General features: G+C 39.5%; 1 protein-coding gene across 4 annotated transcripts in view; it reads left to right on the top strand.

The window, feature by feature from the left end:
• Positions 1-22,948, top strand: part of NFKB1 (nuclear factor kappa B subunit 1) — a 58,093-nt gene that overhangs the window by 15,164 nt on the left and 19,981 nt on the right. For 2 of the 4 annotated variants that reach the window (XM_066186302.1, XM_066186298.1), the window contains exons 4-11: positions 4,850-4,887; positions 7,255-7,353; positions 14,519-14,667; positions 16,186-16,349; positions 17,119-17,277; positions 18,909-19,013; positions 20,874-20,965; positions 21,536-21,674. In XM_066186302.1, the coding sequence (XP_066042399.1) occupies positions 4,850-4,887; positions 7,255-7,353; positions 14,519-14,667; positions 16,186-16,349; positions 17,119-17,277; positions 18,909-19,013; positions 20,874-20,965; positions 21,536-21,674 (945 nt within the window). Of the gene's footprint in view, positions 1-4,846; positions 4,888-7,254; positions 7,354-14,518; positions 14,668-16,185; positions 16,350-17,118; positions 17,278-18,908; positions 19,014-20,873; positions 20,966-21,535; positions 21,675-22,948 lie in introns of all 4 variants that reach the window. The other 2 variants (XM_066186301.1, XM_066186299.1) reach the window with 1 other exon arrangement.

The following is a 22,948-nucleotide window of genomic DNA, read 5'->3' as shown; positions in this document are numbered from 1 at the left end:
GTTCTGCTGTTACATTAATATTTACAGTAATAGTAGAAAACCTTTGAGATGTTGGGACACGGATTTTCTCAACATCGTTGTCAGTGCTCAAGTGTCTTTGCATGCTTCTTTTTCTCTCTCATATGTCCATTTTAAATAAAAATTAGGCTTTTTTTTGTTACTTTGGCTCTGAAGTTGTAGTAGTTACATGGTTCAAGTTTTACCAGCAGAAGCGGCAGTACCTCATGAAGTCAAGCTCTTCTTTGGCTTGCTGGGAAGTATCCTGCCTTTGATTATGTTGGTTAGGTACTGATCCTTAGTGGCATTGGGAATGGATGGAGCATTATCCACAGCATGTATTTAGGCAGAGTAAAAGCAGGTGCACATCAGTGGGACATCCAGTGTGTAGTGCAGAAACAAAGTGATGTCTTACATTGGAGAGGAAACAGGCAGAGAGAGCTCTGAGCTAAGCCATTTGTAATTTTGGATGTTTTGTACTCCCTCACGATGATCCAAGGCCGTCTACAACCACGGAACGTGCCCCAGTTAGAGGTGGGTTTGGGAACTGCGAAGTTGTTTTGGCTTTGAGAGGCTCTGGTCTAACTGGCTCTTGGCATAAAGCTGGTGTGTTTTTAAAACTTTGAAGTTGAAGCAGAGCCATCAGGAGCTGAACAGTATTGCCTGGAGGCTGCTAAAATTAATTTTCTGCTGTTTCTTTAACTTCCTCTGTCCAACTCGATGTGACACTTGGTGTGAAAAATGAGAATTTTATAGAGGAGAAAAAGAAGGCACTTAAATTTTTTTTTCATATTTTTTCAGAGGGAGATAATGTTAGAGGTTCAAGGAAACCGGACCACCACCAAAAATGAGATGAGTGTTCATTTTCTCTGTTCCACGGTAGTGGCCCTAATCCTCAGGAACTTGGGCAGACTTGCATACAGTTTCTGGTGTTCTTTCTAGATCTTCTGTGCTAAGTCTCATGTGCCATTTGCTTTAGTCATCATGCTTTGAACCCTGAAGAGTGGGGCGTCAAGAGAGTATTCCTGTGCAGGGGAATCCCTGAGGGGTAGGGCATGCAAATGCTGCAACAGGCCTTCAGGAATGATAAGGCACTAGGTCTCCAGTCTGAGCTTTTAGCAGCAAGGTACCACTGCCAGGATGGACACGAGAGAGTTGATGTAGGTTTTAACAATCAAAACCCACAGGCTATGAGCGTTTCCATCCATGTCCACAGAGCAAAACAGCAATTACAAGGGTGAGGTGCCTGTTCTGGGAGCCCACCAACAGAGAGCTTGTGAGGGAGGAGGCTTGTCCACAGGTTGTTGCAGGTTAAATTGAATGGTTTTAGGTACATGGAAAGCTGTTAGATACAGGACCCCACTAGTCCAACAGAGTTACCAGGCTTGCAGGGATATCCTACCAACCTCAGAGACCCATTTTTCCTTGACTTTGCTATGGTGGGAAGAAGGAATCTAGGGAGAGCCTAAGATGGGTGCTCCTTTGTAAGTGTGTGTGTGTGTGTGTAGGGTGAGGCCTGTCAAAAGGAAGAAAGAATGCATGTTGTGGGAGTGTCAAGGGGCAGGAGGGCCTCTGACTCAGGCAGGAAGGAAAATGAAGAAACTTGGCAGTTGAAGAAGACGTGGGGAAGTGGGACTGTGACTCAGACTGGAGCGGGATGCGAGTCGGTCTGTGGCAACTGGGGCGAGAAGGCAGAAGAAGAAGCCCTGAAGCATGGCCAGGATGTGGCAGTCTGCGCCGGACTGGAGGACTGCATGTTGTAGTTGCAGTTCTTGGCCTCCCAGCTGTAGCAGCGCCAGGCAAAGCGTGAGGAGTGCTCCTGTCAAAACCTGGCTCTTGGCAACCATGAGAGCCATGCCTCTGTCGAGGCAGCTCCATGACTGTGTCCTTCAGCCTCTCTGTAGGGTAAAAGTAGAACATAAGCTATGCATTAAGTCCTTCTTGTGGCTGTTTAGCATTTAAAAAGGGGTTGCTCCTTAAACAAGAACTTTTAAAGCAAGCACCTTCTAGGCTGGAAGGAAGGATCATCACAAATCTTGTCATTATTAGTTCCTTTTAGAAGGTGTTCATCTTCAGGTTCCTGCTCTTTGTCTGCTTAGACAAAGACACACCTACTAATAGAAACAAAATATTAAAAACTTCCGTGTGGAAAACACTAAATGTATTTTCTTTTCCCCATGGGAAAGGATGAGAGAAAGAAGGAACATAGCCGATATTAGGCTGTGTAATGTGCCTCTGGGAAGTATTCAGAGTTCAGTAAAAACAGCTGTATGAGACCTTTCACTAAGTAAAATCCTTTATATAATCAAAATAATACGCCATTTATGCCTGGATGTTTTCTTGAACATTGCTGGTTTATTTTTAAGTAGCATTTCAGGTATTATTAAGTGCTTTGCATTTGAATGCCTTCTCTGTACTGTTATTTTGGTCTGGTTTAGATGCTATACCAGAGAATTACTTAGTCGCTGTTAAAAAAAAAAAAAAAAAAGGAAAATCTTTAGCCATGGAACCCAAAAATAAGACCTCAAAAACTGTTTTAAATACGTTGCTATATGATTTGTATAATGTGGGTTAATGATAACAGGCATCTAATTCGGCTTTGTGCATTTACAGTGCATCTTTTTTGCACTTCTCTAGTGCTGATACGTAAAACATTTTGATTTTTTTATCAGCATATTTGCATGCTTTTTATAAGCTTTTTTTCCAAGACATCAGAATAACCGCAGCGCAGTCCTAAGTTTTCAGTTTGCCTGAGTTTTCACAAGTGCCATACAAGGTCAAAGCATTTCAATGGTATGAAGCATTTTCCTTTAGTTTTTCAGTGTATATCCATCCCTCTCTTAGGAGTTTGAATTTCCCTATGGTGAGGAAAAGCTGGAGCTTGGATCTGATGTGTCTTGGAGGACTTCTGCAGCCATTTAGCCATTGAATAAGAACACTTCCTTTTCTGGTTAATGTTTAAGAGAAAGCAATAGTATTTTGCGCTAACCCAACACGTATGTCTTGCAAATGAGTTCCTAAGAGGAGAAGAGCCAAAGAACAATTACTTGGCAGATCATGCCCTGGAGGCTTAGTTGAAAGTTGAACTACACACTGTTGTATTTCAGGTGCATTGCTTCTGCCAATGCCCAGAAAATTCATGGCTTCTGGATTGTTAAAGTAAATTTTCAGGTGCCTAAAGCATGAGGAGGATTAGAGGTCTGTGAAGAGAGGTCTTAAATTTAAACGCTTGATGTATTGCTTAAACCCAACTCAGCTCATCTTGACTCTATGTTATAGACAAAAACTGAAACAGAAGGCCAAAGCTCAGTGTTACTCTACATCTTTTAAAGCTCCTGAAGTCCAAACTGTTTCTTCTGCTTTGTAATGCAAGATGATGTGCATGTTGTCTTGAGGCAATCATTTTTCATGAGTTCAAGTAGCACTGTTTACTTTCAAGGAAAAGTACAATTGATGGACTTGGGAAATAATTTATCTTTACGTGTGGAATTGTTGTGACTGACATTTGCAATGTAACTTTGACATGAAGTTGGTTCAGTTGCTGAGTCAGCTAACTGTAGCAGCAGAATACTAATTTCATCTATTATGTATTTATTAAAACTTCCATGTTGAAAGAAGCTTGTTAACACCTGTGCTTGATTCCTTAGCATTAATACCTTTAACAGAGTAGAAGTGATGATAGAGAATTTCAACAGGAATATGGCTGGAAAAATATTATATAGGTATGCCCAGTGAAGCTGTTGTTTGGGGTCTACTTTGAAGGCAATGATCTTTTAGCATTTAAATACAAATCATCTTGACTGCTTAGGAAGAGAGAGGGAAGAAATCATAGCTCTTGAAACAATCATTTTGAGACTCATGACTGGCTTGCATTTTGACAAGTATTTCACAGCCATCCACCCAGAGAGCTTTCCTTCTTGAGGAAATGATCTAAATTATCAGAGTTGGAGCTGAGCTTTGATCAGGTGACGAGTGCTTAACTCTTGTGGCACTGAATTCTCATTGGATTTAAGGCCTACTCAAAAGCTCTATTATCTGGTGAATTTTGCGTGACATTTATAGTATGCAGTTACCCACTGTACGAGACTGAAAGTTGTTTAGTGAAGCCTTCTTTAAAAGACACAAATAGAACTTTAGTAGAACATAATCCTATGTATTGGCACCATGCTCAAAGATGGATCTCAATATAGAGTCTGTATTTGTAGTCAAATTGAATATTTTCAGTGTTTTTAGAGGCCCAGCAGAACACTGTATTTAAAAGTGTATCTGAAATTATTAAAAGAATGTAAATTGTTTAGTCTTCTCAATTCCAGGATTTTTTTAAAAGCAGTTCTGACTGTTGGGGCATGTTGAGACAGCTTGAATTCCTCCTGTATTCCCATGCCTCAGAGCTTCCCGTTGGCTGTCTCTTGACTTTCAAAAGCACCTATTCTCTAGGAAGTCCTAGGGCCAAAAGCTGGTGAGTGTAATCTCTAGAGCCCAAGGGGTTTAAATACAGAAGTTAGCCTTAGCTCAAGAAGCCAGACTGCTGTCAGTGGCGAAGGAAGGATCCTATTCTAATTCACCATTACAAGTTTTAACTGAATTGCCCATTTAGGCTTTCTGAGCTAAAATTAACTTTTTTGACTTAATCTTCCTCTTCTTATTCCACTGGTCTTTAGTTGGGATGACAGACTGCCAAGTGAGTAAATAATTTATTGAAATTTAAGTTCTGAAGAGACTTAGATCCTTTCAAAAATTTTATCTCAAGTCGTTGAAGGACATAATCTTACCCCTACAATTTATATATTAATTATAGTAATAGAAATAGAATTTCTATTAATACTTTTCTTTCTTTCTTTTATGTTAGCAGATGGACCATATCTTCAAATCATAGAACAGCCAAAACAGGTAAGAGCAAGGCTACATTTTGAAAATGTCTAAGGTAGCTTTATTACTACATTCAGCTTTGAATAAACTTATGACTAAAAAAGAGCACAGAAAAGTCTTAGCTCTCAGAAAAAATGTGGCACTTGAACATGAGCAGTTTTAACCCTTACTTTTGTAGTTAAAGCATTTCCTGTTTTGTTCTGTTTTCATCTTTATCTCTCTCTGGAAGTGTAATGATACAAAAAGCCCTAAGGGTTTTAAAAATATGCCTTGCTAAGTATGGACTCTTGTCTAAACCAAGACAACTCTTCATCTTAGAAGTGATTGTTACAATACTCCAGTATTTGGAAACATAAACTAGTAGATCAAACTTTGAATATTTTTAGGATTTGTTTCATAGCTTTTGAAACACAAGAAGTTAAAAACAAACAAACAAGCAAAAAACCTTAATTACCAAGTTACAGGAACTTCTGACTTGTGTTTTGTTGTTGTAAAGAAATGCAGTTGTCCTTTGAGATTATTTTTGTTATGATTGTCTGTTTTGAATAATCAAAGAAAAATGAAGACAAGTACTCGAATGAAATGGTTTTTTCTGTTATGTAGCAAACACTGACCATTGCTCCTCTGACAGCAGAGAAGACATTTCAATGCACTGGTTAGTTTTTATGCAACTGATGTACAAAGTAATTGCTGGGTGCAGATTGCCCCGAAGTGTGCCTGGGTATTGTTCCACTTTGGCTAGTGGCACCAGCAGTTACAAGGATTCCTCCTGAAGCTGTTGCAGTATGGAGGTGCCTTTCCTGTCTGTCCCAGTGAAGTGCATGAAATCCTGCCTTACAGAGCTGTTCAGTAAACAGGGGAAGACAGTGGCTAAAAGCTGTCCCATCCTCCTCTTGGTCTTCTGCAGAAGCATACTGCAATCCAGTCTCCCTGGCAGGAGGCAGTGGAGAACATTGGTTTCAGTGACGCACCACAGACATTTTTGTGCTTGAGCATCCCGCCAGGAATAAAACTCTTCATCACAGCTTTAAGTGAAACACCAGTGTACTGTGAATTCTTGGAAGAATATGCTGCATCTTCCTCATGGTTTTAAGTTCATCCCAAATCAGGCCATGTCTCTTTTCATGGTGGGGGCTACAGTGCACAGTCCGTAAGGAGAAACCACTGTTTCCATGTGTGACTTCTCAGCAAGTGGCTCCTCTTGTGGAGTACCCATGTGGCAAGCTGGGCAGGGGTTTATGGCAGGGTGATGAGGGTGATCCATCAGCAGAGTGATGCGTCCTGACTGCAAAGATTGATTTGCCTTTTGCAGAGGTTGCTTTGCCTTTTGCAGATCAACTTGAGTTCAAGCTAATCATAGCTGTGCACTTCATGCACGGTATTCTGGGTCAGGCAGTTCACCTTAGAAAGGCAATTTGATCAGGTCTGAATAAAAGTCATAAAAGTTTACATTTGCTTGATAAAAAAGTTCTTAACCTGAAAAGGCTTTAGTGAGATAGGTATTGAAGCTACTGCTTATGGAGTAATTTTAAGGCATGTTGTTCACTTTCAACTAATACAGACTTCAAATTCAGAGTTGTCTACTACTAGAAAGACTTTGAATGATCCTTGGAAAAGGCTACAACACTAACTGGTGCTATTTGGACACTGGGACCCCTATATAAGATGGGGATTTTGCCAGAAATTGCAGGACTGGGGAGTAGATCTGAAAGCAGAATTGGGCACCACATGAAATAAATTGTTGAGTTAGGAATTACCAGACACCTTTGCTTAAGAGTTGCATCTTTCGTGCTTTATAGATTGCCATGTAAAGTAAAGGGGATGTTCATCAATGGAGTCGATGGAGAGCTGTGCACTGGACTGGTTTTCAATATCCTGCAGTTCTCTAAAGTATGTTCAGATGTCTATTTATGTAGCTGAGATGAAAACCAGCCAGAGTCCCCTGAAGCTTTCATGCTGTTTCTGGATTTCACTCAGAGATACAGCTTTCATACATTTTTCCCAGAAGGAGGAAGTGTTTCTGTTTCATCCCTGTACTTTCTTTATGGTGCTTTGGACTTCCTTATTATTTTTTTCAATTTTGTCTACCTAGCAGCAATCTTGGAAGAGAGTGTCTGCTCTTCCATTCTCTACATGTGAATTTTTATCCTATTTTAACAGTGTAAATAGTTCTCTGTTCCAAAATATGTTCACTTAACTGGAACAGGTTCTCCTGGGCAGCAGTTAAGTGATGCTTTGTTAACCAGCACTCAGCATTTCATGGATAAACAATTGCAACTTTTCCATTTGGGCCAATCTTGTTTGCGGGTGTGCGTGTTCACGTTTGTGTGTTTCTCTTCTGGTTTTGTTTCTGTACAGCTTTCAAGTGTCTTTTCCTTTATTCCACAGAGGGGATTTCGTTTCCGATACGTGTGTGAAGGGCCTTCGCATGGTGGACTTCCTGGTGCTTCTAGTGAAAAGAACAAAAAATCATATCCTCAGGTCAAAGTAAGGACCTAAGGCATTCATTTTGTGAAGTCATTGCAAGTGTCCTCATATGTATGTGTATAGGAACTTACTGTATAGCAACATAAATTTGTATGGAGTTGCTGAAGACAGACCACATTTTGATCCCAACGTTCAAATTGATTTTGAAAAGAAAAGTGTCCTAAGATGTTTGGGTTTGTTTTGGCACTGTTTTTATCTGCCTGCAGTTGAGCAGAAACTTACCTGCACCTACTGCCTCACTTACCATTGTGCAGAGTAATGGAACTCTTCCTTAGGGTGCAGTTTTAGCAAGGCTTGAGCTGCTCTGTTGCTCCATTTCCATTGCAAAGCATGAATCTGCTTAGTTATTCCACTTCACAGTAATGCTATTTACCAAGTTTTCCTTTTTTTTTCTGTTCATGTTACTCCTTATTCAATATCTCTAGGATACTCTACTCTTAGGAACTTAAATTCCTTTAAATCAACGTAGAACTTCTCATTTTAATAGGAACAGTGTTATGTTCAGGTGTTCACTGAACATTTTTTGTGGGTTTTTTTTCCCCCCCGGAAAAAAAAATCAAATACATTAATCAAAGAAATGTTCTATTGAGGCACAGTATGAAGATCAGAAAAGTGATTAATCATTCTGGGATTGGAGAACTGTCTTTGCCTATGGTTCTTGCAGCAAATTTTTGTTCTTTGGAAGTCTGGAAAAGTGACACTGTGTCTTTTCAGTATTCTTTTTAACTTAAATGCAAGTTTTGCTCTTGTTATTGCATTGCATCTTTGAACTGTTGCACTGCAGGTTCTCAGGAGGAGCAGGGTTAATGTATTCTGATTGGTGTTATTTCTTAATGTATTCTAATTCTGGTGCTCTCTCACTCCTTTATGGGGAAAAAAAGGGGCAAGCAATAAACCTCTGCCTTGGTGTGTGCCGCTCCTGGTCCTTCTCCTCAGTGTGCATGTAGTTCGTCTGCAGTTCTTGGGAATGGCTGGAGTTTGGAACTGTTGCATCTCCTAATGAATCAGTATAAGCATAACATAATGGAAAATAATCAGCACTGGCTGAGGTAGCCTAGGCTGTTAGTCTTGTGAATTGAGAAGAAGCTGGGAAAGCTGATTTCATATAGCCTTGCAAAACTCTTAGGAAAAATTACTAGCATAGGAAAATGATCTACTTGTGTTTCCTCTTTTGACAGTAATGATAAACCAATGGATGAAATTTCACTGCTATGTTCATATGTAAAATAATTTACTGTAATTGAGCCAGATCTTTGGATTCCAATCCAATCTGTAATGATACTAATACAAGTGGTAATTTATAAAGGTGTGGTAGGTCACATAATAGCATGAGGAGGAGTTATACAGGAAATGGAATTTCTCCTTGAGAAAACTAGAAAGCAGAATGTTCTTTGGCTTTCCATCAGACCTTCTAATTTCATTGATCATCACTTTTTAATTTCATCTAGAGCTTACACACACGTACCTTCCCTTCCCTCCCATCCTACTGTGTGCATCTGGGGTTTTTTTTCTAGTACAAATCCCACATGGCAACACCTGCTGGGAGAGGCTGGCAAGGGAACACAAGTAAATTCCTCAAGGCCATTGCTTGTTAGTGCCTGTTCTTGATTCAAGTGGTGCCAGTAAAGACAGAAGTGTTTCACACCTTTTCCTGTAAGTCTTTTCTGTGTTTTGTCAGAATGTGCTCACTTCGTTGTAACTGAGGGGAGCACAATTGAAAATTGCGAATTTTTGCTGAGTCAGGGTTGTTTTGGGGTTTTTTTGGTTGGTTGGGGTTTTTTGTGTTTTGTTTTGTTGGGGTTTTTTTATTCTGTTTGTTTATGTCTTTGTTTGGTTTCATTTCTTTGGTGTTTTTTTTTACTCTTGTGTCAGTGTTTTCGCTATAAACCTACATTAGTTGATCACAGTGCAGTGAAAGGACAGTAGCATGAGCTTTGACTGTACTGTAAAAAAAGGAGGTTTTGTGATCTTTAAACCCTTGGGCATGGTGTGGTCAGTGCAGCTCACATTGAGATCTGCTTTGTGCTTGGTCAACTCTCTCAATATTTACTAGTAGTTATCATGGGATGTCCTGAAAATACACATCCTCAGTGCACATAAAACCATTGCAGTCTCCATATTCTGTTCTCATAGGATTATGGATTGGAGGCCTAAAGAAAACACATTTATGGGATGTGGCCTCTTGCACTTTGTGGACTGTTCAATTTCACCCTTTTTTTTTTCCCTCCCTGCATTGTCACTAACTTGCAACTAAGCTGGAACACATCAAGACATACCTCTCACATAAAGGCTGGAGCACTGAAGACTTTGCTATGTCTCTAAGCAAGATGTTTGGATATTTAATTACATGGGTACATGTTACATGTTAGGGTGTTTAATTTAACCTCTTCCTGTATAGTGTATCAGTAGATGGTGTAGCTCAGGAGTTAATGTAGCAGTTCTGCAATGCCAGTCTTTACACTTGAAACAAATCTGCATTGGCCAGCAAGGTGGAATTGATGTAAAGCCTCTTGTTTAATGGAACAGTCCTGACTAATTGAGTCTAGGTAACAGTGTATATTTTCCTATAATATCAAAAATTGAATGAATTTATCTTAATGATTCATGAAATTATGTTCCTTTGTTCAGCCCTGTCTTTGCTAACAGTAATCCTAATATGTAGAAAACATCTTGCATATTCAGCGGATTCTGTATAACTTTGCATGTCATTATGGAGAGAGAGAAGTTGTAAAAGAAGAGAGTAAATATGTTACAATGAAGTTCTGTTTCATGATTGCAACTTAAAATTCTTTATTTAAATTTCATATTCGTCCACTGAGTGTAAGTAACACAACGCTGGAAAATTTTACTGTCTAGAAGAGTTGAAATCAAAGCTGCTGAACTGCTTATTCATCATTACTTTTTTGTCCAGGGGAAAAATCAGCCACTAGTATAAAAAGAAAGGATAAAGCAGCAAAGTCTAATATTATCACCAGCATACTTAACTATCTAAATTTTTTTATTTATAATTTGCTTGGTTTTTATATATTTGAAAAAATGTGAGAAAACTCACACAGAAAGTTCCACTGGCCTTACACGTTTATCACGTGTGTCCTGATCTTGCATACTGCTGTCAGGGTGGGCAGATCCGTGTTTTACACTGAAGTGCTTGATCCAGTTTTAGGTGTGACAAGAACTGGCTGAAAACAGCGGAGCGAAGGAAATGTCCTCAATTTTCATCTCCTTGGGGGCAAATCTACGTGGGTGGCTGCAGTCTCTAGTTCAGTGTTCTTTGTGAGCCGGATATAAATGAGCTCCAGCCTGGAGTTCAGACGTGTGCCCCAGCTGAAGAGCACCAACTCTCTGCACGAGAGTTTGGGCACAGAGCATTTTGGCTTGTGAATCGAAGCTGCACAGCAGTTAGGCAGCCCTGAACCCAGGCACACCCATAGAGCTGCCCAGCCAGTCATGTCATGGGGCTATCCAAATTACACCTCCGTTTGGAGATAAGAGTTCTTCTTGCAATCAGGGATTTCAGCACATTTACTTCAAGCTCTGGAGGAGAATTTATGGAAAATTAGTCAAGTTACTTTGCTGGTGAGCCTTGGTGACAAATGGAGCATATTTATTTGCTCCCCCCTCCCCCAACAGGAATTAAATGTAAAGTGATATAGATAGGTGATTTTTTAACTTGTAATCAGCAAACAGCTGAATTAAGGAATAAACATGAGACAAGAATAAGCAGACTTTTTGGTATAAATCTTTACCCCTCTTAAAAATCTGTGCTGAATCAAAGTCAGCCAAAGATAAATTCAGTGAGATTTGAGCTTTTTACTGGTAAGGCTGATTTGGCTGAATAGGAGGCACTGAATCTCTTTAGTTGGGCTTGTAAAACAGAGCGCCTAGCTCTGTATTTTTGTCATTAGAGTGACCTCACAGTCAGAGGATCGAATCTTCAGCTCCCATTGGTTTAAATACTTTACATTGCTTTTTCCTAAGCCTATTAAATAAGTATTCAGTTGCCTACACAATTCATACCACATCGGAAAAAAATTATCTTTAATTAGCAACTGAAAAAAAGAGAGATACTGCTCTGTAAAAACAGGCTGTTTATAAAGAGTGAGAGATGCCTCACCTGTGGAACGCTTCTTGTACATGTGTATTGAGGACAGCAGTAGTCACACTCAGCAGGATTGGCAGGGCCGGGTCTGCCATTGCTCTAACAAAGGGATTGGAAAGAGAATTAGGTGCTTTTGTAATGCTGGTGTTGTAGGTTTGAAATGGTCTTTTCCATCATTTGCTCCTGTTGTTGACCAATTGGTTTCATTTCTTGCTTGTAAGAATAACTGGAAAAAACATCTTTGAAGTATGAAAATGTTCTTATACAGTTTTTGTAAAGTTTTGTAACCTATAAAAATTGGCTGGGATTTGGATTGCAGGAGGATATGAAATAACTGAAAAAAACTTTCTACTCTTGTTTTGAAATGGACTCGATTTCGAGTTCACAGGGTCCTTTTAATCTTTCAGACAAATCTCTCAAACAGAAAGAGCAGATAAATGTAAGCCTGCAGCCTTTTAACTTTATCAGATCAATTGAGTGCTGCTTCAGGTACAGGGTGTAATCAAGTATTACAGCTATACTCTGCCCAGGAACTCCTCCTTTTCTTCTTTCCCCTCACCTTTATTTTGAAGTTCAGTAGCTATTTTTTGGATCACAGTTCTGATTTTGAGCCGTACAGCATCTACATGCTATCTCCCCCTCATGCTGAGTGGTTTTGTGTCATAATCCCTATTCAGCATTGTGACATATACCTTCTACTTTTTCAGGCCTTTGGCACAGTTTCTTAAGTTCCTGTGCAAAAGCTGATAGTTAATTCTATACCTTAGTTCCTGAATTAATTTAAAATTAATCTGAAATTGTGGCATGATTCAAGGACATTGAAAAGTTATTTTAGACTTAATTTACAGTATGTAAGGATATTTAACCACTTAGACTATTTTCCTGGGCACCAAGTTACCCCAAATGACTCAACATCAAGTAGGAAAGTCTGTCTATAAGAAATAAAGGTAGAAGATGGTTCAGAGACATTCTGTCCCCTCTGCAGCACAGGACATCAGACTGGATGACAAAAATAGTCCTTTCTTGCCTTATGACCTACATAAGGTATTATGTTTTAAGAGCCCTTTAGTTTTTCCCCTGAGAGAGAGACTGCAAAGATCATGATGGGCTGAGTAACAGGGGCAGATTGCAATCTGGTTACCACTGCAGTTCTGTGTTCTGCTTTCAGAGGCTGGAAAGTCCTTGACATGCAGCAGCCCTGCCTCCAGTTTCACTGTGGTTTCTACAGCTGATGAAGGATTGTCTTGGACTTTTCTGATGTGATACTAGAACATCGATGTTATACACAGTGAATATAGCACTACAGATGTGCTGGGAGCTTTGTAGTAGGGAAAGGCTTATTGAGTGAGGTGTAAAATGAAAAGAATTTTTTTAAAACTACCATTTTGAAAAGTTAATTGTAGCAGTGATGGTGACATACTGTAGCACCAAATACAGTAGTTTTTATTTTCTGATGACTTTGTGAAAGCTACATAGGAATTTTCTCCCTGCTGGTAAATGACAGAAATAGTCCAGCAGTGGTTATCCTGCATCTCTGTCCTGTTTCACTTCAGATTTCATTGTAGAAACAGGAGGGAAGCATGAGCACCCTATGTCTTGTATTTTAGAAACTGTCACTTGTAAAATGCACATTACTGCAGTATTATACAGTTAACTAGCAGGAGTGGGTAGTGAGAGGGCTTTTGCACACCAGCTCCTCCTGGAACAACTTTTTTATAGTTGGGATTTTTTTTGCTTTCAGCAGTGAATAGGAAAGCAGGGAGGGCATGCATTGTACATATGCAAAGTATTTCAGCTGTGATGGAATGGGTTCAAGAGAGGGGTTAACTTGAGTGAAGGAAGCTAGCAGGACTCAGTAATGTGGTGAAATCGAGGCAATCCCTCTCTATCAGCATTTTATCAACAATATAACCTTAAATATTCAGTTCATCACTTTAATGTTTATCATGATCCTTTAATACCTTGGTTGATTAGATCTATAAGCTGCTGTAATACAAAGAACTTGGCCCTAGGCAAATTAGCAGAAAAATTAGAGGAGGAGGGGAAAAAGCCCAACATTGATAAAAGGGTTAATTAAGGGAATTGGAAGGGAAAGTAATGTTTGCTTTTTAAAAAGTGGGGTAATTTTATGTTCAGCATAATTTGAAAGTGATGCATAACCCATAACTGCCTTGGAGTATTACTGCCTTGGAATGAGGAATGAAAATAAAGCTCTAAATAATATATGTAAAGCAAATAATTTACCAGTATGGTATGTTATTAGTGATTTTAGATGTGTTTTTGAGGCATTGTTTTTTATTGAAAAGCTGCTAAAAAATGTATGGTGGTTAGAAACTGTGGTATTGGGGAAAAAAGGCTTTGTAGGCTTTCAGAGTTGGGGATAAGAAAGAAAACACACAGTTTGTCAGAGTTCTAGTCCAGCAAAATCCTAGGTTTTTTACATATTTTACTAGTTTATTACATATCCTTGTGTACACTTAAGGGAGATATTTACTGGACTGGGTAGTATGTGTTGATGAAGAACATTGAACTAACAAAATGCCTTTTAATATAGAATTTATTGACTGTAAAATCTCTACCTGAAGAGTCATTGTAATGTGACCAAAATGTTTTATAACAATCATAATGTTTACAAATAATTTTTAAAGTCTTTCCAAATTGGGCAAAACAATGCAGGGTTTTTAGTTTAATACGTACATTTCCTCCATGCTTTGTAATGGGTAACAACATTTATTACTAATTCGATGTACTGATTGAAACTTAAGGAGAGCAATGTGGACTAAATGGCCTCAGAATGTAAAACTGAGATTCATGTTTTAAGAAACAGGTGAGGCTTTCCTTTAGCTTTTTGGGACAGTACTTCTGCCATTTGCTTGTGAAGTGTAATTGCAGAAGTGATGATCTGATACAGTTAGATTGCCATTTGTATTTCATGAAGAAATGCACACATTTCTCCTATGAACTTGATTTTACTTAACTGACAGAGAATACTCACCTGGAATCATTACTTGTTCCATTTTAAAAATAGTGACCAAACTATCCCACATTTTTTATACTTATTTACAGATCTGCAATTACGTTGGACCTGCAAAAGTAATTGTCCAGTTAGTAACTAATGGGAAATACGTCCACTTACACGCTCACAGCTTGGTGGGTAAATTCTGCGAAGACGGAGTGTGCACAGTTAACGCAGGACCTAAGGACATGGTTGTAGGGTAAGTCTGGGGACTCCTCTGGAAACCTGAGCTGTGGGGGAAGCATCAAGACTGTAAAAAGCAATACAGAAATAAATACTCCTAAGAGGCAGCTCTGTGGAGCACTGATCTCCGGGTTTTTTTGTATCATAAATTGAAAATTTAATGGGGTTTTTGGGTGCCCTTGTAGAATTTGCCCTAAGCAAGCTAAATAAATTCAAGTAGCTAATTTTTACTTAGAATTTGTCCAGTTTGAATCTCTTGGTATGCAGTCCAAATTTGTATTGCAAGTCCATTCTTTAAAATGTAAGTGGCTTTGATCAGAGAAGGGACTAAAATTAGTGTTACCGTTTTGTTACCTCTTTGATCAATATTTTACTTTTATTGAAACCTGTCAATAGAAATTTAATGAAATGCATTAAGAAAATAGGATTAGTAAATTTGAAATTAATACAGGACAGGTATAAATATGAAAATACTGCAAAAGTCAAACTTTAAAAGTTTAAAGTGGAAAGTTTGTAGTGAAATTGTAGTTGGCCTGTTCTTGTTTAATTTGAAAGAATAATTGTTTATATCGGTAAAGGGAGCTGAAGCTCCCAACTGTGTTTTGAGGCTTAGATCAGGTTTCATGCTGGCTGTGAGTTTTAGTTCTGTGATCTCAAGAATGTCTTTGTTGGTGAAGATGATGAAGTTTAAAAAGCTGAGAAGGTTGGGAGAGAGAGATTCTTTTAAACGGTAACTTTTGATGTCCAAGCCCAGTGCACTGACATTACCGCACACAACAATTTAAATAGCTTTATTTCAAATGCTCCGTTTCATCTTGAAAAGTTTGGCTCATTTTCTAACCTGTCTTGTTTTTCATCAGATGTTTAGAACCAGCTTTCCTGTCCTCACTTGACCCACATGAAAACTGAGTTATTGTCTTGTTTTCATACTTCCAAATCTAATTGATTTTTAACTGTCCCAGCAGATTTTTACAAAAGCAGACCTTATATGATGGAAATTTTCATTCAAATGGAAACACAAAGTGTCTTCAGAATGACCAGAGCCTTGCTTAAAACATTTTCTTTGGAAAATATTGCACTGTTTTCAGCTTCTTAGCTTGCTCTCCAAACCATTTTCAACAGATGGAGCACACTCTGAGCAATTGCTCTGCTTAACAGACATACAGAATGACATATTAATGTCATTGCCAAGACGCAGCAAACAAAGTGGGACTACCAGATTTCCCAATGTTTTGTAAGTTGCTTTCCCAGTGGAAGTCTGAAACATGACGGATTACTACTTATGCCATAGGCAAGTGCACCCATATGATCACTGTCATATAATGGTGCACATTTTACATGTTTTGTGATATCGACTGATTTTTTTCTTGATGGAATATTCTCCCTCAAACGCTAATAGGGCCTCAGTAAGCCTGTAGTAGAGTCCTTCTGTAGACTTGGGTTGTGTAGCTGCCTCTGGTAAGAGAAAAGGCTGCTTGCTGCAGGTCTCGCCTAAAGCATTGAGAAAATACTTCCCTCCATCAAAATTTGGCAGGTTTGCAAATCTTGGAATACTTCATGTCACGAAGAAGAAAGTGTTTGAAACTCTGGAAACACGCATGATAGATGCTTGCAAGAAAGGATACAACCCAGGACTCCTGGTGCATCCAGAGCTTGGCTATCTGCAGGCAGAAGGATGTGGAGACAGGCAGCTAACTGGTATGTGGAAATGATGGCCTGATTTTAATTGGTCTTTTATTAAAAACAGGCTGAGCTTCTGAAAACATAGATTCCTAGCTAGGAAAAGACCTTGTGTAGGACAACAGCCAATGTCTAAGTGCTTTTAAGCAGTGGTGCATTGTTACCATGTCTTAGGGAATCTGAAAGGAGTCTGCTGTCAATGCATACATGAGAATGGAGAAAATTCCTTCCACAGCTGTCTGGAATACAGCTCTGCACCTGTATTCCATTGCTCTTATGCTGTTTCATAAGCTCTTAAATAGAGTGATTTTCCATCATTGCACCAAGATATTATATCCTTAATTAACTTAGGGCGCTCCTTTTGAGAACACTGTTTCATTCAGCTGCATTTCACTCATATCGCTGCAAAACCTGTGCTCTGCATTGCTTTCAGGTACTGTTTAGAGGGGCCAGCTGTCCTTTTATCACTCTGAGCACCGGGAATTCTGGTGTCCTTAGAGGTGGCCTTCACCCTTTTCACAACCTTTATAAATTGAGAGCAGAAAATAGTAATTTTCTGTGTCTTTTAATTATATAATATAAATAAGACCTGGTGCACAAACTGCAAGTGAACACAGTATAATTTGAATAGCTGCTGCACTCTGCTTAGAAAGGGACAACCCAGTGGATGCTAAATGTAAAAGATGACATTTCCTCACTATCCTTGCCTTTGGGTGTTTGTTTGTTCTCTCTGTTTTGTGAAGGATGCCCTACCCTTTGTGTTAATTCCTCTGTCTGTCAATTCCAGAACGGGAGAGAGAAATCATCCGCCAGGCAGCCATACAGCAGACGAAGGAAATGGATCTCAGCGTGGTGCGGCTCATGTTCACGGCCTTTCTTCCCGACAGCAACGGCAGCTTCACACGGAAACTCGATCCTGTTATATCAGATGCAATATATGACAGCAGTAAGTATATTTGGCTTTAATTCCTGTTTTAATAAGGGGCAGGCTTTTGTACACACAGAAACGACAGGTAGATATTGCTGTACATAGACTCATCTAGCCCTGCCTGCCTGGTATTTGATGAATAACAAGTAAGTAGCCCATGGATAATTAGCCCCATGTCTGTCCAAGTACATACAGTTATCATTCTGGTTTTAATAGATGGTGAGGTAAGCCATAGAGGAAGATTTTATTTTGTTGTTAGCATGTTTAATCCTGCCGCTTTTATTATGAGGATTTTGTAAGTTCTTCTTGTATCCATAAGAAGGCCTTGAATTTTATGGAGTTTTCAGTTGCTTTCTGTGACAAAGCATTTGTTACACGAGATGTGAGGAAAAAAAAATACTTTGCTTCTATCTTTGCTGGGAATTTGACACCTTTCAGTTTTGCAGACCATCTGCCTGTCCATATTTTAAAAGATAACGCGACCGGAGTTCTCAATCCATTTCCTTTACATCTGTCAATATTTTTTTAGAGCATTCCTCTATTTGTCTGTTTTCTAAGAGAGTTTTTTCACTTTGTGTTTTCCCCTGTGCTGTTAAATTATACTGACTCATCTTACTTGAACCCTTTCTGCTGCCTGAGTTTTCCTTCCTTGAAGCTGTGGATTCCCATGTTCTTGACAGTCATTCTGTAATGACTCAGAAAAAGTACCTTTTTTTTTTTCCTTTGTGCACCAGTCATGTCTATATTATTGCTTTTTAAGGACAAAGCCCAGATCAAAAAGTATTAAATGCAACTGTGCTACTACAGTCTGTGCCTTGCTGTTAATTGGGAAATGTAGTGAGGTCAAAAATTTTGTCCTAAACTAAGGAGAAAAGGGCACATTTTGTATGCATGTTTCTGCTGTTGTGAGTTGCTACACGGATGTCAGTTGCTAGTTTCTGATCTCCCAAGGTGAATTCTTGATTGCTAATTTCAGATTTTTCTTGGGCTCTGTTTGGGTTTTTTTTTTGAACACTTCATTGGCAGCATTCAAGCCTTCACAGAATAGACAAAACTTGTAGTGGCATAACTTGCCTGTCACAGCTGCCTTAACTTACCAGATGATAGTTCTGTCTTGAGGACCAATAGTTGTCTATTGATGCTTCTACTAGGATCTGTGGGAGGTGGGCTTTTTTATCACTGTCCAGTACATTGGCCAAAAACTGGCATGCTTTCGAGTAAGGGGCAGTGTAAAGCAAAGCACTGTAGATAGTGAGAAACAGGTAGCAGCTCTCAAGAGTGTCACTGTCAGAAAGCAGGGAGGAAAAAATTACATTCTCTTGTACAGCCCTGTTGTCATAAAATGAGTACTAGTGCAGGGTGCTGGATGCAGTTCACTGCTGGGTTACCTTGCTAGTGCAATAATAGTAGTGTAATGGCTGGGACCTTATTTTGTAGTTCACAGTTCAGTCAAAACTTAGAAGAAATGAGATCGTCCTTCATATGAAAAGGCCTTGATTTATTCATGTTTTAAAAAAGACAAATTCAGGCAGGTTGTGTTGGAAGCTTGTCTTTCTCTGCATTTCTATGTGCTGTGCTTGGTTGGGTTTTTTTAAGTCTAAGTCTGTTACATAAGTAAGCGGGGCTTTTTTCATCTTCCCTTTCAATAGAAGCTCCCAATGCCTCCAACCTAAAAATTGTAAGAATGGACAGAACAGCGGGGTGTGTGACAGGAGGGGAAGAGATCTACCTGCTCTGCGACAAGGTTCAGAAAGGTAAGAGTCACAAGTGTTGTAGGGGACACCAGGGTGTTCATCTGGAGTACATGTAAAGCCTGCTGCTGTTCTTAGTGTTATCCCACTCTGATAGTGCAGTAGGATTTGTAAGCACTCAGCCTCTCTGGAAGTCAAGGCAGCAGTACAGAGTTTTAATAAATCAAAGTAGTCTATTGCAAAGCAAATTCAGCTTCTCTTGCCTCTGCAGAGACCATGTAATCATCTTTGTTCTTCTCAAGTTTCTGCCCTTGCCCATGTTCTGGAATTTTGGGGGTGGTGGGTACTGGGTGATGTTTGACTCCTTTAACTAACACCTGTTCTGAATTACTCCAAAGTTTCTGATTTATTATTAAGTTCTTGACTCTAAGTATGAGTATTCTCTGTTAACCATGGATGGGAGCTTAATGTGTTTAGCACTGCTGCTAATAACTTTATTTTTATGTATATGCTTATGGTAGAGGTTACTCAGTGTAAGCAGATACTTCTCACAGGTTCATTTTCAGTCTCTCCTCATGGCTTTGAATGTGTGAGAATTCGGCAGTGTGGATTAGGATGCCTTGGGATTTTTTATTGGAAGATAGTGGTTAAATCTGGTTGGTTATATTTGGGCTAAATAAAAAGATGGGAGTGAGGGAGGTCCTCTATTTTTCAGCTACAGGTAGTACTTGAGACACCCTAGTGTAGATTACTTGGTAGAGCGGGTGCCCTGTTCTCATATGTTTGGAATCAGTCCCTGCACATGTTGTTTAAACCACAATGACATTTTCTGTTGGTGCAGGCTGTCCTTTCCCATCTCTCTTTCTTGTAAATGCCCTCCTACCACTTAGGGAAGAGAGAAAGCTTCGGGGGCTTTTAGGGACTTTGAAAGAACTATTTTCCTTTAATAGTGCATCTGCCTTCTGCCATCAGGAGGGCTGAGATAAAACATAACTCTTACGCACAAAATAAATAAATAAATGTCTGACTCAGTGGAAGCCCTGAGATGGGGTTTCCCCTCAGCCAGACTGGGGTTTCCCCTGACCTCACTGCCTTCAGAAACCTCCTGCCCGAAGGAACTTGAGCATGCAGGACAGCAGGACTGGAAGTGGTGGTTTAGAGTCTTGAGACTAGCAGGTGGGGGACCAGGGGAAGCAGTCTGTCTGCTACAGAAGCCTGTCCTGCATCAGTTGCCCTAAGAGACAATAGGCTTTTTCTAGCTTTTTCTCACTGGGAGTGCTGTGGAAGGAATTTACTAGTGGGATGCTTTTCCTAAACCCACAAATAAATAAATAAATACAAAGAGAATTAAAGAAAATTTGTTTAGAGGAGCATAAGCCAAATGCCCTGTGTCTGGCCTGTGCACTTTGGAGGGTGAAGGATCCCTGCTGACACGCTGCTCACTCATCCCCTGACGTCTCTGAGCTGCAGCTCCACCCTGGCACTCTGCCAGCAGCAAGCAGAACTTGAACTGTGGCACTTCAGGTTTTGCTACAGTTTTTTGAACTGAAACTGTTGGAGGAGAGAGGGTGGTTTCTACATTTCACGCCTCATGTTCTCCCCTCCTTACATGTTTGTTCCAAATAAGGCTCCTCTGGAATGTTTTATAACCCTAGAATAGGAAGATGATGTGAACCTAGTTCTCTTTTTACTGCTCAGTAACTAGCAACTTCAGTGAAGTCATTAGGATTAGGCTGATGTAAACTGGATGTCGAAAATGGGTTATTTCTGCTGTTTTCATAAAACAGATGAAGGTAATTGATGTATTGTGTAGTATTTTCATCCAGCCAAAAAGTAACCATGTTGATTTTTATCAGAAATAACCATAGCCAAAGGTTAAACAAGTGCACAAACATCCCAGAGTGTTTCTTTCATTCTTTGCAGATGATATTCAAATACGTTTCTATGAAGAGGATGAGAATGGTGGTATGTGGGAAGGCTTTGGAGATTTTTCTCCTACGGATGTACATAGACAGGTAAGGAAGAGAGCATTTGTCCTTAGTTAATGATTCTCCCATCTCTGTATGCTAGGATTATATTATAGCTCATAAATTATGTAAAAGCATCTGTATCCTGGACTGACCTCTTCTTTGGTTTGTTGCTTCCTAATAATAATAAAAACTTAACAGTTCCTTAAAGATATCTTTTAGGTAACTAGGAATACAGTGCAAAGAAATTAGGAGAAAGCCCCATTGCTTTAACATGCACCTCCTTTAAATTGGGATAGGATATATAAACAGTTCTGAGAGCTCCTGTGAACACACTGAGAAAGCCACAGAAGAGATGCTAAAGGATGAGGGGACAAACAGTGCAGTATTGACATATGGGACGTGGTGGCACTTAGCATGGCAGTTCTGTCTTTCCCAAATGGATTTAGGAGTCAACCTCAGAAGTGAAACTGAAAGCTGAAATGGAAGTTCATTGTTGTAACAGCCCTTTGCTCTGAACTTTCACCTCCAAAGCCCTAAACCAAAGCCTTCAAAGTAGCACAAGTTGTCAGAAGCCATGCTCTGTAATAGATATGCTTATCCTTGTTTCCTTCACAGTTTGCTATTGTGTTCAAAACACCCAAGTACCGAGACGTCAATATCACAAAGCCAGCATCTGTATTTGTACAACTTCGTAGGAAGTCTGATCTAGAAACAAGCGAACCAAAGCCTTTTCTCTACTATCCAGAAATCAAAGGTAACTCATTAAACCCATTTTATAGATTGGGAATGGAAACTGTAGGGTCCCTAGGAATATTTTTAATAAGACAGAACTGGTTGGGTGAGGAATTTTTTTGTTTTAGCTGTTATTTTTAGAAAATATAGTTGCCCTTGTTTTGGGCAGAGTCAATATGCAGTGTGGTAGGTTTATAATGGGTTTTGTAGGTGTTGTTGTAGGACTGATAGGCAGTAAATCCATGCGGATTTTCCAAATGAGGCTTGTTCCTTGCGGAGTGCCTATATGCACACATGCCTCTCCATACATACAGTAGGTGGCACTCTTCCTCTGAGTTTCTGGCCAAATAATACCTGAAGAGATTTTACTGTCAGTACTTTCAGATGAAACCCTAAACCAAAACCGGTTTGGTGCCTGGTGGAAAAGGTACATATTTTGTTCTCACCTTTTACCATCTTGCTAATGTCACTGATGTTTCTGAATTTTCCAGTTGCCTGTACTAGTTAAGTAAGCCCAAGACATTTCTTGTGAGAGCAGGGAAAGTGCGGTTTCAGTTTCTTCTTTAAAATTTTAGTTGCTTAGCAGAAGTAGGATAGTCAGTATTGGATCTGCTTCCTAAATTATTAGTGAAAAGAAGTTTAATCAGCAGATCTGTTACCTTTGGAGCTGGCCTTTGAAATGTTTGATGGGAATGGCACTGGCAGTCATGGTTTTAAATACCAATAATGTCGATATGGAAATGCCTTGAGGCCCAAGTCATAATTGGTGTTTCATTGTATTAAGATTATCTTTCTGCTTAGCAGTTTACCTGCCTGCAGGTTACACTACTGAATTCTAATCTTGAATGTTTTCTGTGCCTAAAGTAGAGCCTTGTTGAAATCAATTCCCTGTCAAAGTCTCTAAAATAAGTGCGCATTAGTGGTGAGAGACTCAGGACAGCTGAGGAGGGAGTGGTGGTGGTCCACGTGAGTCTACTTCACAGCTGTTAGAATAAAATAGCAGAAAGCATGAATTCACAAAAGCGTCCAGAGTTGCCTGATGATTTCTTCTTGGTAATGATTTCAGGAACCTTTTGGACAAGTGTTAAGGGAAGTGAAGTGTCCAGCGACAGAGCAAAGTTGCCAGATTTCAAGCAAACCTCTTTTATGTGCCTCTTAATTGAGTGAAATTAATTCAACATTATGTGCATTTTCAGATCCCCTATGCAGCCTCATCATGAAATTACCATTTAGGAACTATATTTTTCCCTTGTTACAAATGTTCCCACAAACTTAGACAGATGTATGTGGATTTTT

This window comes from Chamaea fasciata, unplaced genomic scaffold (genome assembly GCF_029207755.1).
Source record: "Chamaea fasciata isolate MVZ Bird 193981 ecotype frontalis unplaced genomic scaffold, bChaFas1.0.hap1 SCAF_6, whole genome shotgun sequence".
NCBI lineage: Eukaryota > Metazoa > Chordata > Aves > Passeriformes > Sylviidae > Chamaea > Chamaea fasciata.
This window is presented reverse-complemented; position numbering and strand designations above follow the sequence as displayed.